This window comes from Eulemur rufifrons, chromosome 9 (genome assembly GCF_041146395.1).
Source record: "Eulemur rufifrons isolate Redbay chromosome 9, OSU_ERuf_1, whole genome shotgun sequence".
Classification (NCBI taxonomy): domain Eukaryota; kingdom Metazoa; phylum Chordata; class Mammalia; order Primates; family Lemuridae; genus Eulemur; species Eulemur rufifrons.
This window is the reverse complement of record NC_090991.1, coordinates 36,765,974-36,778,274: the sequence shown is the minus strand read 5'-3', so window position 1 is coordinate 36,778,274 and position 12,301 is coordinate 36,765,974. Positions and strand designations below refer to the sequence as shown.

General features: G+C 51.9%; 1 protein-coding gene across 1 annotated transcript; it reads right to left on the bottom strand.

The window, feature by feature from the left end:
* Positions 1 to 768: 768 nt before the first annotated feature.
* Positions 769 to 4,596, bottom strand: LRRC3C (leucine rich repeat containing 3C). Its single transcript, XM_069483130.1, has 2 exons — positions 4,577 to 4,596; positions 769 to 1,585 (listed from the first exon to the last, which is right to left on the bottom strand). Exons 1-2 carry the CDS (start codon positions 4,594 to 4,596, stop codon positions 769 to 771), a joined length of 837 nt encoding a protein of 278 aa, XP_069339231.1.
* Positions 4,597 to 12,301: the final 7,705 nt, after the last annotated feature.

Genomic DNA, 12,301 nt, shown 5'->3' with positions numbered 1-12,301 from the left:
GAGCTCTGGAAACACGTTGGGGCATAAAGGAGAGGGCAGAGAGATGGGGAGTCTCTGGAAAAGGAAGCAGGGGACTCTGAGCCGAGGGGGTCCCCAACAGAGGGCCCAGGAAGAGGAGCCTGGGGACATGAGAGGCAAGAATTGAGGGGGAGCTTCTTGGAGGCAGAAGGAGAAGGGAAGAGGAGCCCATGGATCCTTGTAAACCTGGCTGCACCCCGACTTTCTGCCCTCACCTCAAGCTTGGTCCCTTCATCCCCTCGCCCTTCCTTGCACCCTTTCTTCCAGCCTTGGGGTCGGCCTTGCTGCTGCCCTGATACTCCACGTTGTTTTGCATCGTTCTTGCCTTGTCCCTGACCTTTCGTGTAGGGTCCCTCCCTCTCTTCTGCCCAGGGAGTCAGTTCACACGTCTCTGCGGTGAAGCCTTTGAGATGGCCCTTGGCCAGGGGCACATGTGCCCTCCCCGGTGCTCCCTCAGCTGCGCCACCTGCTGTCGTTCTCTGTTCCGTCACCACACCCTGCACGCCCCCCGCCCCCCACGCGCCCATGACTATGGACTCCAGAGCTTTGGGTTTTCTGAGTCTAGCACAATCCAGGCACAGAAAAGGCACCAGAAACTACAGGTACCAAAGATGGTGTTGGTTGAGAGAGAGACAGAGAGAGCAGGTATTCAGGGGAGACAGGGAGGGTGGGATGGGGCTGCAGAGGGGGCAGGGGGAGGGGGCAGAGGAAAGGAGCGGCATGGGGTAGGAGGGTGGGGCGCACCCCACATCAGACCACCGTGCTCAGGGTGGAGGACACCTCTACTGTGCTGAGGGTGGCGCGCACGGGCAGCACGGGGGCCTGCTTGAGGGAGCGCCGGGTCTCATCCCGGTTCTGCCACACGTAGTGAACCAGATAAGCCACCACTAGCGTCAGCCAGCCCCCCATGGTGACCAGCAGGGCCACGTCTGTGCCCCTCCGGGCCCCACCCCACCCCACCCCACACAGCTCTTCCTCCCGGGCCAGCAGCAGGAACTCCTGCCCCACGAGGTCTGGGCGTGCTCCTGGGCCACACACGATGCCTGTCCCGGTGCCCGGCGCCAGCCTCACCTGCCTGAGCACCTCCTGGAGGGCACAGTCGCAGTGCCACGGGTTGGCAGACAGGTTCACTTGGATCTGCAGCCCCACGAAGGCCTCCACGGGCACTGAGGCCAGCTGGTTGGCAGAGAGGTCGAGGTGGCGCAGAGTGCCCGCCAGGCCCTGGAAAGCAGCCCCCGAGAGGTGGGCAAGGGCGTTATGGGACAGATCCAGCTCCTCCAGGACAGGCAGGTGCTGGAAGGCACCAGCTGGCACCGATGCCAGCTGGTTGGCATCCAGGTAGAGCTTGCGGGTGTCGTTGGGGATGCCGGTGGGCACGGCGCTCAGGCCCGCCTGGCTGCAGCGGAAAGTCCGCTCACCGGCTTCCTCTGCCACGTAGCAGCCCCGGGGAGGCACCCGCGGGCTGGGCACGGTACCACCTGTGCCTATCACCAGCAGGAGGGACAGGAGGTGACTGGCTGGTGGGAGCATGGCCACAGATTGGCATAGTCCTGGAGTGGAGTAGGATCTGGGGAAGAAAAGACCACATAGAGGAAGAGTGAGTGAAGAGAATTCCACCCTTCTGCCAGCTCTCTCTGTCCAAGGTCCCTCTTTTGGGGGTTCTCTCAGATCTGGGTGACTTTCTTACTTCCTCCTTGGGGATCTCTTTTGATCTAGGGCTCCTCAATAGGGCCCTTTGGGAAAAGAATTCCGTGGGCCTGAGGCTCATAGGGTTTATTGATTCCAGAAGGCTGATTTCTGAGGGTTCTTGGTCCAAGGCCCTGTTGGTCATTCTGGGTCTGGGGGGTTTCTAAATTGCTGCCTCTGCCCACATATTGATTTCTCTTGTTGGGGTAAAGTCTTTCCCCTAGCTACTTGGCTGGCTGCCAGGTGGGCCAGGGAGGCACCCGCCAGTCTGGCTGGCACTAGTGTGCTGGAGAGAAGGGGGACAGATCCGGGATAGGATTTCAGGGAGTCCAGCTAGGCTAGATGACTAGGTGAGATGTGCTTCTGGCACTGCCTTCTAAGCCCATCAGCCCCTTTTCTGGGAGCACCCACCCCTCTGCCTGCCCCAGTTCCGTCCCCTCTGCCCTGCTTGCCCTCCCTCTTCCTCTCCCTCTTCCTCCCAGCCTCTCACCCCTGTTGGTGGCAGAGCCTTCTCCTGGCTGCTGCCCTCTCCCCGGAAGTAGCCTCCCTGCTGCTCAGCTCTGGAGACCCGCTTCCTCCTCCAGAAGCCCTGTTTGCTGTAGCTGCAGGAAGTTAGGGGCTGGGGCCCAAGAGTGTTGGGTTTCCTGGCATGTGACTCTGGGCCCAGGTGTCGGATACCTGAGCCACGGCTTGGCCAGGCGATGCCAAGAGGAGGCAGATCCTGGACCCTGATGAACTCTGCCATCAGAGGACACCAGGCCCCATTTCCATTCCCTGCCCCGGGCTCCCCTCTCAAGGCCTTGACGTTGTCACCTTCCATCACCCCTCTTCCAGCTGGGGCTGGGACTCTGCCTTCCAGAACCTTCCTCTTTGCCCAGAGCCTGACTGGGCAGAAGGATCCCCAGGTGGCAGGCCTGGGGGACAGAACTGGGTGGGCCCTGTCGTACATCCATTGCCTCCAGCAACCTGTATCCCCACCTCCCTCCCTCCCCCTACTCTCCTCTGCCCTCCTGCCATGTCCTGTGGCACCTTCTTCCCTGGTGAGCCAACTTCCCTCAGCCATTTCCTTGGAAAACGCCTCTCTGAGGACCTCATCTCCTGGCTCCCACCATGCCCAACCCTCCTGCCTGCTGGGGGACGCTGTGGCTCCATTTCAGTTTTCTCCCTTGCTGGGTTGTGGCCCCTCTAGGAGTTGGAAGGGGTTCTTTGAAGCGCCTCAAGTCTGATAGGGTCGCCTATGAGTTTTCCTGCTGATTCTGTGTTCTGGGTTGGAACTGGCTCCAGTTTTCTCAATTTGCTAAAGTCCTTGGCTCCCAAGTTGGCACTTTGAACTCCCCTTCATGCCGGAACCAAAGAGGGCTTGGACCTGCCCAGGGCCTCCAGATCCCACCCATCTTCACAGCCCACGCCACCTCTCCTAATTTCACTGGGTGGTGGGAAGGAAGGATTTGAAGCCAGAAGATGAGATTTGTCTTTGACTTTGGGTGTGTCACCTCACCCACTGGTCCCTGGTGTCTTAGCAAGTGAGAACACTGCTGCATGCTTGAGAGGACATGAAGGTGCTTTGTGAAGTGCTGTGCAAATGCTAGTTTTTATGCTACTGTCTTCCAGAACACACTGCGGAACTTCCTCTGTGATTTCAGTAGCCAGGCCAGGCTTTTCCTCTCCACCTCCTCTCCTGTGCTCTGCAGGGGCAGAGGTGACAAGGGATCATGGATGCAAATATCCATGTGGATCCATGTAATTCCCCCCACAACTCCGCTTTTATTTTTGAGACAAGTTCTCACTCTGTCCCGCAGGCTGGAGTGCAGTGGCCTGATTACAGCTCATTGCAACCTCGAATTCTTGGGCTCCTCAGCCTTCAGAGTAGCTGGAACTACAGGTGCACACCACCCTGCCTGGCTAATTTTTAAATTTTTTTTTTTTTTTTTGAGACAGAGTCTCATTCTGTTGCCCGGGCTAGAGGAGTGCAGTGGCATCAGCCTAGCTCACAGCAACCTCAAACTCCTGGGCTCAAGCGATCCTTCTGCCTCAGCCTCCCAAGTAGCTGGGACTACAGGCATGTGCCACCATGCCCGGCTAGTTTTTTCTATATATTTTTAGTTGTCCAACTAATTTCTTTCTATTTTTTCAGTAGAGACGGGGTCTCGTTCTTGCTCAGGCTGGTCTCAAACTCCTGACTTCGAGCGATCCTCTCACCTCGGCCTCCCAGAGTGCTAGGATTACAGGCGTGAGCCACCATGCCCGGCCTAATTTTTAAATGTTTTTTGAAGAGATAGGGTCTCACTATGTTGCCCAGACTGCCCTTAATCTCCTGGCCTGAAGCAATCCTCCCACCTCAGCCTCCCAAAATGCTGGGATTATAGATATGAGCCAATGTACCCAGCCTGATCCATCTAATTCCTTAGCTCATGGTGGCTTATCCTCTGTAATTCCCTTGACCTTGAGGTCCAACCACATCTGCTGCCTTGGCCATCCCATGGCCTAACCTCCTGCGGAACCATCCTACCCACACCATCTCCTGGTGCTGGGGTTTAGAGCCTCAATGATTGATAGATGGTCCCCTCCAGTTTAACCCTCTTAACTTGTAGATAGGTAAACTGAGGCCCAGAATGTGACCAGAGTTACACAGTGGGCCAGTGGCCCTACTAAGATCAGAACCCAGTTTCCTGACTCCTGTCCAACCACTCCCTTCTGCCTGCTGGCACCTGTCCTACCTGCACGCCACACTTGCCAGTGCCCGAATCCTTGCCTTGTGAGCCCTGACGATGCTCACAGCACTGTACGGAACCCGGGAGCCCTCCTGCTGGGCCAGAAAGGTGCAAGAGAACAGGAGAGCGGGTGTCACAACGACTAGAGAGGAGAGACTTGCACAAAGGAGGATGAGGTCATATGCCGTGGAGACCTTTCTGAGAAGGAAAACCGTGCTGCATTTTACAAGAGACTGTGGGTGACCAGCACTGGACACATAACTGTACAGCCCAGCACAAAATGAAAATGTGGGCCGGGCGCGGTGGCTCACGCCTGTAATCCTAGCACTCTGGGAGGCCGAGGTGGGCGGATCGTTTGAGCTCAGGAGTTCGAGACCAGCCTGAGCAAGAGCGAGACCCTGTCTCTACTAAAAATAGAAAGAAATTATCTGGCCAACTAAAATATATATAGAAAAAATTAGCCGGGCATGGTGGTGCATGCCTGTAGTCCCAGCTACTCGGGAGGCTGAGGCAGTAGGATCGCTTACGCCCAGGAGTTTGAGGTTGCTGTAAACTAGGCTGACGCCACGGCACCCACTCTAGCCTAGGCAACAAAGCGAGACTCTGTCTCAAAAAAAAAAAAAAAAAAAAAGAAAAAGAAAATACGGGGCTCCTTGTTCAAAAACTGTTAAGAATTGCAAGAGGATGACAGCAGAGTATAAAAACAAGTACACGGCCCTTCCGAGCACAGGGCAAGAAGTCTCTGCAATGACACTGGCCACATGGCCATGAGGCTGGCCCTGTAGGTTACTTTTTTTTTCTTTTTAGTGGGGAGTGGGTGGGGGAGCAGTGGCACCGTGGGAGGGGCGGCCTGGCCCTCTCCCCAGTAGGTTACCTTTGAACAAGCGGTTTCAGAAGTGAGATGGGGCCAGGACCAGACACCAGATGATACCATCTCTGAGGATGTACTCACCACTGCCTCGTTCCTGTGATGTCAGCACGGGCATTTCATAGACTCGTGTTTGTCCAAGGAATGGGGTAAGATGAAATTTTCTACACGTGGGCAGGAGAAGCAAATATTTTCTGTGTGTTGCTGGTTAGTTGGGCCAGGCGCTTTGCCACTGGAGACTTGGGTGTCCCTCTCGGGATAGTGGCCGAATGTGGGATAGAAAACTCGTGGCACCTTCCCCTCCCCCTGCTCTCCTCTCCCTCCGGGCAGGAGGTTTAGCTAAGGGAGAAGAGTTAAGCCTGACTCTTGAAGAAGCGTTACCGCCTCACATGAGGGCGGCTTCCAGGAAAGAGTGGGACCGGGCTGTGCGGCACGGCTGCTGCGGGAGCGGCAGGCAGTCTGTGCACGTGTGTGAGCCAGCAGGGGGCTGTGCACGTGGTTAATCAAGGGAGTCTTATTAAATGCAAGACTCAGCAAAGAAGGGAGATCTGAGGGAGGCAGGAGCCACGGTTAGGACACTGCACACTGCAGGCTGGGGAGTGACAGGCTTGGAGCAGAAATTCTTCTGTGCCATTCGATCACTGGCTCCTTTATCAGTGAGGGTTTCCTGTGAGCCCTGTGTTCCAAGTTCTGTGCTAGTCAAAGGGGCTACAGATGCTGTTCTTAAGGTGGCGGGTCTGCAGCAGGGGTTCTCAAAACTCAGCCTGCAGGTTAGACTCATCTGGGGAGCTTTTATGAATTAGTTATGCCGGGGCTTCATCTGGGCCAATTAAATTGAAATCTCTATGCAAGGGGTCTGGGCACTGGTGTCTTTCAGAAGCTCCCCAGGTGTTTCTAATGTGCAGCCTAAGTTGAGAACTGTCCGTCTGGAGGGAGACAAAGACATGTTGACACACGTCTCCACAATGCATTAATGTGGTGTCTGCCCTACCTGGCGTGTGTACCAGGAGCTTTGAAGCACAGAGGGAGAGTGAGTAACATGGCAGAACCTGCTGGTTGCCTACTCGGTAGCCGTTCTGGACCTCCTTCTGATAACACACACGGATCTGGGAGTAGCAATGTACTTGATGATTGAACCTGATTGGCCTTCTCAGCCCATCAGAAATCCTGTTGCCCACCGTTCCAACCCTCTTTGCAGCTCAGGGTGGCCCAGTTCTGGTCAATGACATCTAAGTGGATGTTTGTGGAAGGGGTTTCTGGGACAGTTTTTGATTTGCTCATTGATGGGGCTGGGCCCTGCTCTTCCCCCTACCTCTTTCTCCCTGCTTTGAACACGAAAGGGCCGACTGTATCCATCTTGTGACCATGAGGCTAAAAAGCAGAAAGGAAAAGTGAAGAGACGTTGGCCTGGAGGTCACTGAGCCACTCAACCAACACCAGCAACCTCCTACCTCTAGATTCATTATGTGAGATAGATAAACCCCGATTTCAGTGCTTCTCCACCTGGTTTCACATTAGGATGTAGGCAGCTTTGAAAACTACTGATGCGTGGGTCCCCTCACAGAGATTCTGACTGAGCTGATCTGGGATGTGTCCAGTGATGGGAATTTTAAAAAGCTTCTTAGGTGAGTCTACTGGCAACCTAGGATAAGAAGAATCATTACTCTATTTGGGCTTTCTGGTGCTTTCAAGTTGCGAGCATTCTTAACTGGTACACTAACTTTTCAGGGTTTCAGGGAAGGCTTCAGCGAGGGGTGACATTTGAGCTGGGCCTTCCAGGCAGGGTGCAGGTGGAGAAGCAGAGTGTGTGCAAGAGCAAGGAAGCCTGAAACAGCTCGGCTTCTAGACCATGAAGTGGATGGAGGGGATGTCGGCAAAGGCTAGAACCAAAGAAGTGCAAGGGGACCAGGTCTTGTGGGCCTGCTTACCGCGTTAGAATTGGGACTTGATTCAGTGCCTGAGCAATGGAAGGGTTTGAAAATTAGATTTGATATTTGGATCGCTCTGTTGGTTGTGTGGAGGATGTATTGGTGGAAGGAAAATCAGTTATGGTGACAGTCCAGGTGTGACATGATAAGGGCCTTAGTGGATGCCGTGCATGGGACTAGAGGAGCCAGGGCTGGGGAGGCCATACTTTGCTGTGGCCTGTGAAGTGCGTGGGAAAACCCTTGGGCCAGGCCTGACACCATCAGACATTTGTGCCACCGGGCACATCTTTCCCTAATTCCCTTGGGCCTTCAGTCCTCTGGAACTCACAGTCCCTGAGATCCCTTCTAGCCTGATCCCAAGGTGTTTACGATGGTGGGGCGGGGGAGAGGCTTAGCATGGCAGGGCCCTGGCTCCCAAGTTCAGGGCCCAGGACGTGAGCCTCCAGACCCCCACCCTTGGCAGGCTGAGTCACAGCTCTTCCGTCCACGGGTGTTAACGCCATATCCCAAAGATGTGACCTCAGGGGAAAGAAGTTCAGCAGGCCCCCAGGCCCTTCCCTCCCTGTTGTTGGAGACCCCCAGGGCCAGTCTGGGTGGGGGGATAACTGAAAGGAAAGGAGGGGGGCTGTTTTATCTGTCACGTCAGCCAGACACCCATCTAATGCCAGGATACTGGGCAGTTTCGGGAGGAGGGAAGCAAAGTCCTCTGCTATTCTTGTTCCTTGTGGAAAAGGGCAAAGGGTGTATGCACCTCACGCTCCTATCCTTGGATGTACTCTCTCATTCGTAACTCACATCTCAGCACCTACTGTGTACCACAGCCTCTTAGGCATTGGGATGCATAGAGAATTAAATATCTCAGGCTGGGCACAGTGGCTCACACCTGTAATCCCAGCACTTTGGGAGGCCAAGGTGGGAGGATGGCTTGAACCCAGGAGTTACGAGTTTGCAGTGAGCTATGATCACTCAGCCTGGGCGACAGGGCGAGACCCTATCTTGTAAATAAATAAATAAATAAATAAATCTCCCGGACAATGGGGGAGGACGGGTGAGTGCACACATTCAGCCACCTGATCGCCTAGGGTTGGGGTGGAGCTGAGGTGTTTGCAAGGGTCAGAGGAGCCTGGAGGATGAAGCAGTGGACTGTGCCTGGACATTGGGGAAGGCTTCACAGAGAAGGGAACAGGTGAGCTAGGCCTTAAGGAAGAACAGGAGTCTACCAGATGTGAGAGAGTAGGATGAAAAGCATCATAGGCTGAGACAAGCACAAGAGAGAGCACGGCGTGTTCTGAGAATGGCGAGTAGATCGGTGTGGTTGTGGTCTGGGATATGTGGTTCAGGTACATACTTCAGCTAACATTCATTGAGAATCTGCTCTGTGTAGGAATTGCAAATGTGAACAAGACATGGAACAAGCCAAGCAGCTTAACAGGAGAAGTGGATCCGTAAGAGTCACACATAAAGCCCTTTGCCCAGTGCCTGGAACACAGCAAACACTTAATAATCTTTGCTGTGCTGCTCCTAAAGGAGGAGCTGGCCTTAGCCGGGAATTATCTGGGGGCAGTGGCCACCCAGAATGTCTAGATAGGTGAGGCTAGAAAGAGAAACTCAACTGGAAGGAAGCCAGGGGGTCTTGTCTTGAAGTTGCTGTTCTTACATCCATTGCCCTTTTGATCTGTAATATTTTCAGCTTTCTAAACTGCTTTTATTCATTGGGAGAGAATGTCAATTGTCCATATCAAGGAATATGCAGATTGAGGGGTTCCTAAAGTAGCAGCCTGCCCTGGGTTGCCAGAGGAAGGGAGGTTCTGGTTCCCAGGCGTGGGCTCCTGGCTGGCTCAGCCCTTTCTCTCTGCAGCCCAAAATAGCCAACCATGGGACTGGGAGAGGGAGGCGGACGGAGTGCCCACTGGCGATGCTGCCAGACACAACACCCTTTCCTGTCCTCCCACCCGCTCCTAGTTCTCAGAAGGTTCACTCAGTGCTCCTTTGTCTGCTTAACATCCGCCCTCCCATCCTCTGTCCCCTCCCCACCACGTGCCTGGGGTGTCCCCACCCAAACAAAAACAAAAACCAACTGTCAATGAAATAAGCAGCTCTTTCCTTCCTTGCACTTGCTTTGAGTGTGACTCAACACGCAGGAAGCAGAGTGGGGGGATGAGGGAGGGAGCAGGGAATAGTAGGGGTGGAGGGTGGCATTCTCTCCCCCAGGCGTCTGTCTAGGCAAGGGGCTTGCCCCTCCTCCTTCTCCACACTGCTCTCACCCTGGGAACGTGTTCCCTGTTTATCACCCTGCCCGCGTTTGCTATCTCAGCCAAGCAGAGGCCCCACCACACGGAAACACCCCAAGGCTGGGGAATGTGTCTATCTCAGCAGACTAAGGAGCTCCCAGAGGGCAGGGAGAGGCTATAACAGAGGCTCATTTTGTTTTGAAAACACATTCATAAACATTTGATTTCATTTTTTTTCAGCGATGCCATCCTTCGAAATAGAAAACATTTAAAAGTATTAAATAATATCACATTACACAAAGTTTGAAATTAAAGAATGAAAATGATCACCCTGAATCCCTCCAACCTGATACAAAGTCTGTTTTTATTTTATTGAATCTCCATAGCCTGGTAGATGCTCAAATATCATTCAAACAAAGAATGAATGAATAAAAGGCAACACACACGGAGCACTTAACTATGCGCCAGGAATTGTCTCAAGTGTTTCACATTTATTGACCCATTTATTCTTCACAACGTGGGGTGGGTATTATTATGCTCATCACCATCTCCATTTAGAAATCAGGTAACTGAAGCACAGAGAGGTTCAGTGATTTGTCTAAGGTCACACAGCTGGTAATGAGAGGAGCTGGGAGTTGAACCCTGGCAATTTGGTGCCACCAACTTCCCAGTGATGCTCTATTTTTGCTTATCTTAATCGTTAATGGATGTACAGGTTTAGAAAAACTTTTTATTATGAAAAATTTCAAACATAAAAAAGTAGAGAAAATAATAGAAGGAACTTCATGTCCTCATTACCCAGCTTTAATAATTATCACCTCATGACCCATCTTATTTTTATAATTTCCCCATGTCCCCAGCCCAGAATATTTGAAGCAAATCCAGTCATTGTATCATTTCATCCACAATTTTTTTTTTTTTTTTTTGAGACAGAGTCTCGCTCTGTTGCCTGGGCTAGAGTGCCGTGGTGTCAGCCTAGCTCACAGCAACCTCAAACTCCTGGGCTCAAGCAATCCTCCTGTCTCAGTCTCCCGGGCAGCTGGGACTACAGGTGTGCACCACCACACTCAGCTAATTTTTCTATTTTTAGTAGACATGGTGTCTCACTCTTGTTCAGACTGGTTTTGAACTCCTGAGCTCAAAGGATCCTCCTGCCTCAGCCTCCCAGAGTGCTAGGATTACAGGCGTGAGCCACCTTGCCTGGCTCTCACAAATATTTTAGCATATATCTCTAAAAGGAAGGTTTTTTAATTAACAAAATCCAACCTTACCACAATACCATATCATGCCTTAAAATTTATAATTCCTTAATATCATCAAATACCTGGGCAGTATTCAAATTTTCCAAGCAATTTAATAAAATCTTTTTTTTTTCTTTTAAAGTAGGTTTGCTTGAATCAGGATCCAAATAAGGCTTTTGGTTGCTATATCGCTTAATATATTTTAATTTAAAAGTCTCTTTTTTTCCCCTACAAATTTTATTTGTTAAGGGAATTTGGTGTTTGTCCTAGTTTCCCTCATTCTAGATTTTGCTGACTGCCTCCCTGGGGAATGCTTATGCTCTTTTTTATCCTCCTCTTTTCATATAACTTTGCAAACCTTTCCCCTACTGCCACATAGTTTTTGCAACCATATACTAAATGGCTTTGTACTATTCCATCCAGTGGATATACCAGAATTTTTTTTCTTGGGCATTGAGGTTGCTTTCGGTTTTCCACTACTATAAATATTGCTGGAATGAATATCCTCGAATGTGGCGGCTTTTCCTGTACACGGGATGACTTCCTTAGAATGTGCTACCAGAAGTGTAATCATGGCTCTGAGGCATGAACAATTTTTCAGCTTCTTGGCACTTGGTGCCAATTGTTTGTCCAAGGGGTTGTGTGTCATCCAGCACCATATAACAGTGCTGTCACTCATTCTGAACAGCGCTCAGGCCTACTCACCGCTGGAGGATGTCTGGTGAAGACATGGTAATTATGAGGGCAAAGAGTTAGAGAAGGAGAAAGATGATGACAGGGACAGGCTAAATAAAGCAAAATGTGATCGGCAATTTACACAAACCTAGAGTGAGTCAGAACTCTGTTCATTCCCATTGTGAACCTGGATAACAGGAGTTATTAATAGGATGTGACACGTCCAGTAATCTTTCTGTTAGACTCTGTGTTAGTCAGAACCTTATTTGAGACGTGGATCCAGTCTGGGTCACCGAACTTTGTAGAGATAGGAGGAAACTGGCAACGACACAGACAGCTCGATCAACTTGATGGAGACTGGAAGAATCCCAGAGAAAAATTAAAGGCAAGTAGTCTGACTTTGGAAAAAATAGAGACATCTTTCTTGCCTCAATGCTGGGGAGGTTTCTGTGAAAAGGACAACACTCAGTTGGTTGCTTATGTCTGCAGAAGTTTATCTAGAAGGAAAGGGACCTCCACGAACCAGGAGAAACTTCTATAGGGCACAAGGTAGAACTATTTCAGACTCTGGGGTGATTATTTAGATCTTGGGATGAGCCCTCTTGGGCCACTGTCCCTGAGAATATTTGAGAAGCTGCCTGTCCTCCTACTCTGGGTAGTTCAAATGCACACCTGCCTGGTACCCACTAGGTGCCTCTGGGGGTCCCACTCCAGCTTTGTGACAACTGTTTCCTGTCAGCCCCTGGGGAGGGGTGGGTGAGGTCTGAGGGAAGGGCTCCCCAGTTTCCTTGAGCCAGCTTTTCTTTCCTGTCCCCTCACATTCAGTTCAGGGTTCCTTTACAGCCAGTCAGGTTGGGATGGCATGACATCATCTGATCCTGCTACTCCAGCCCTGCCATGCATAGAGTGGACTTAGAAGCTGGGTGGGAGTGGAAACTACACA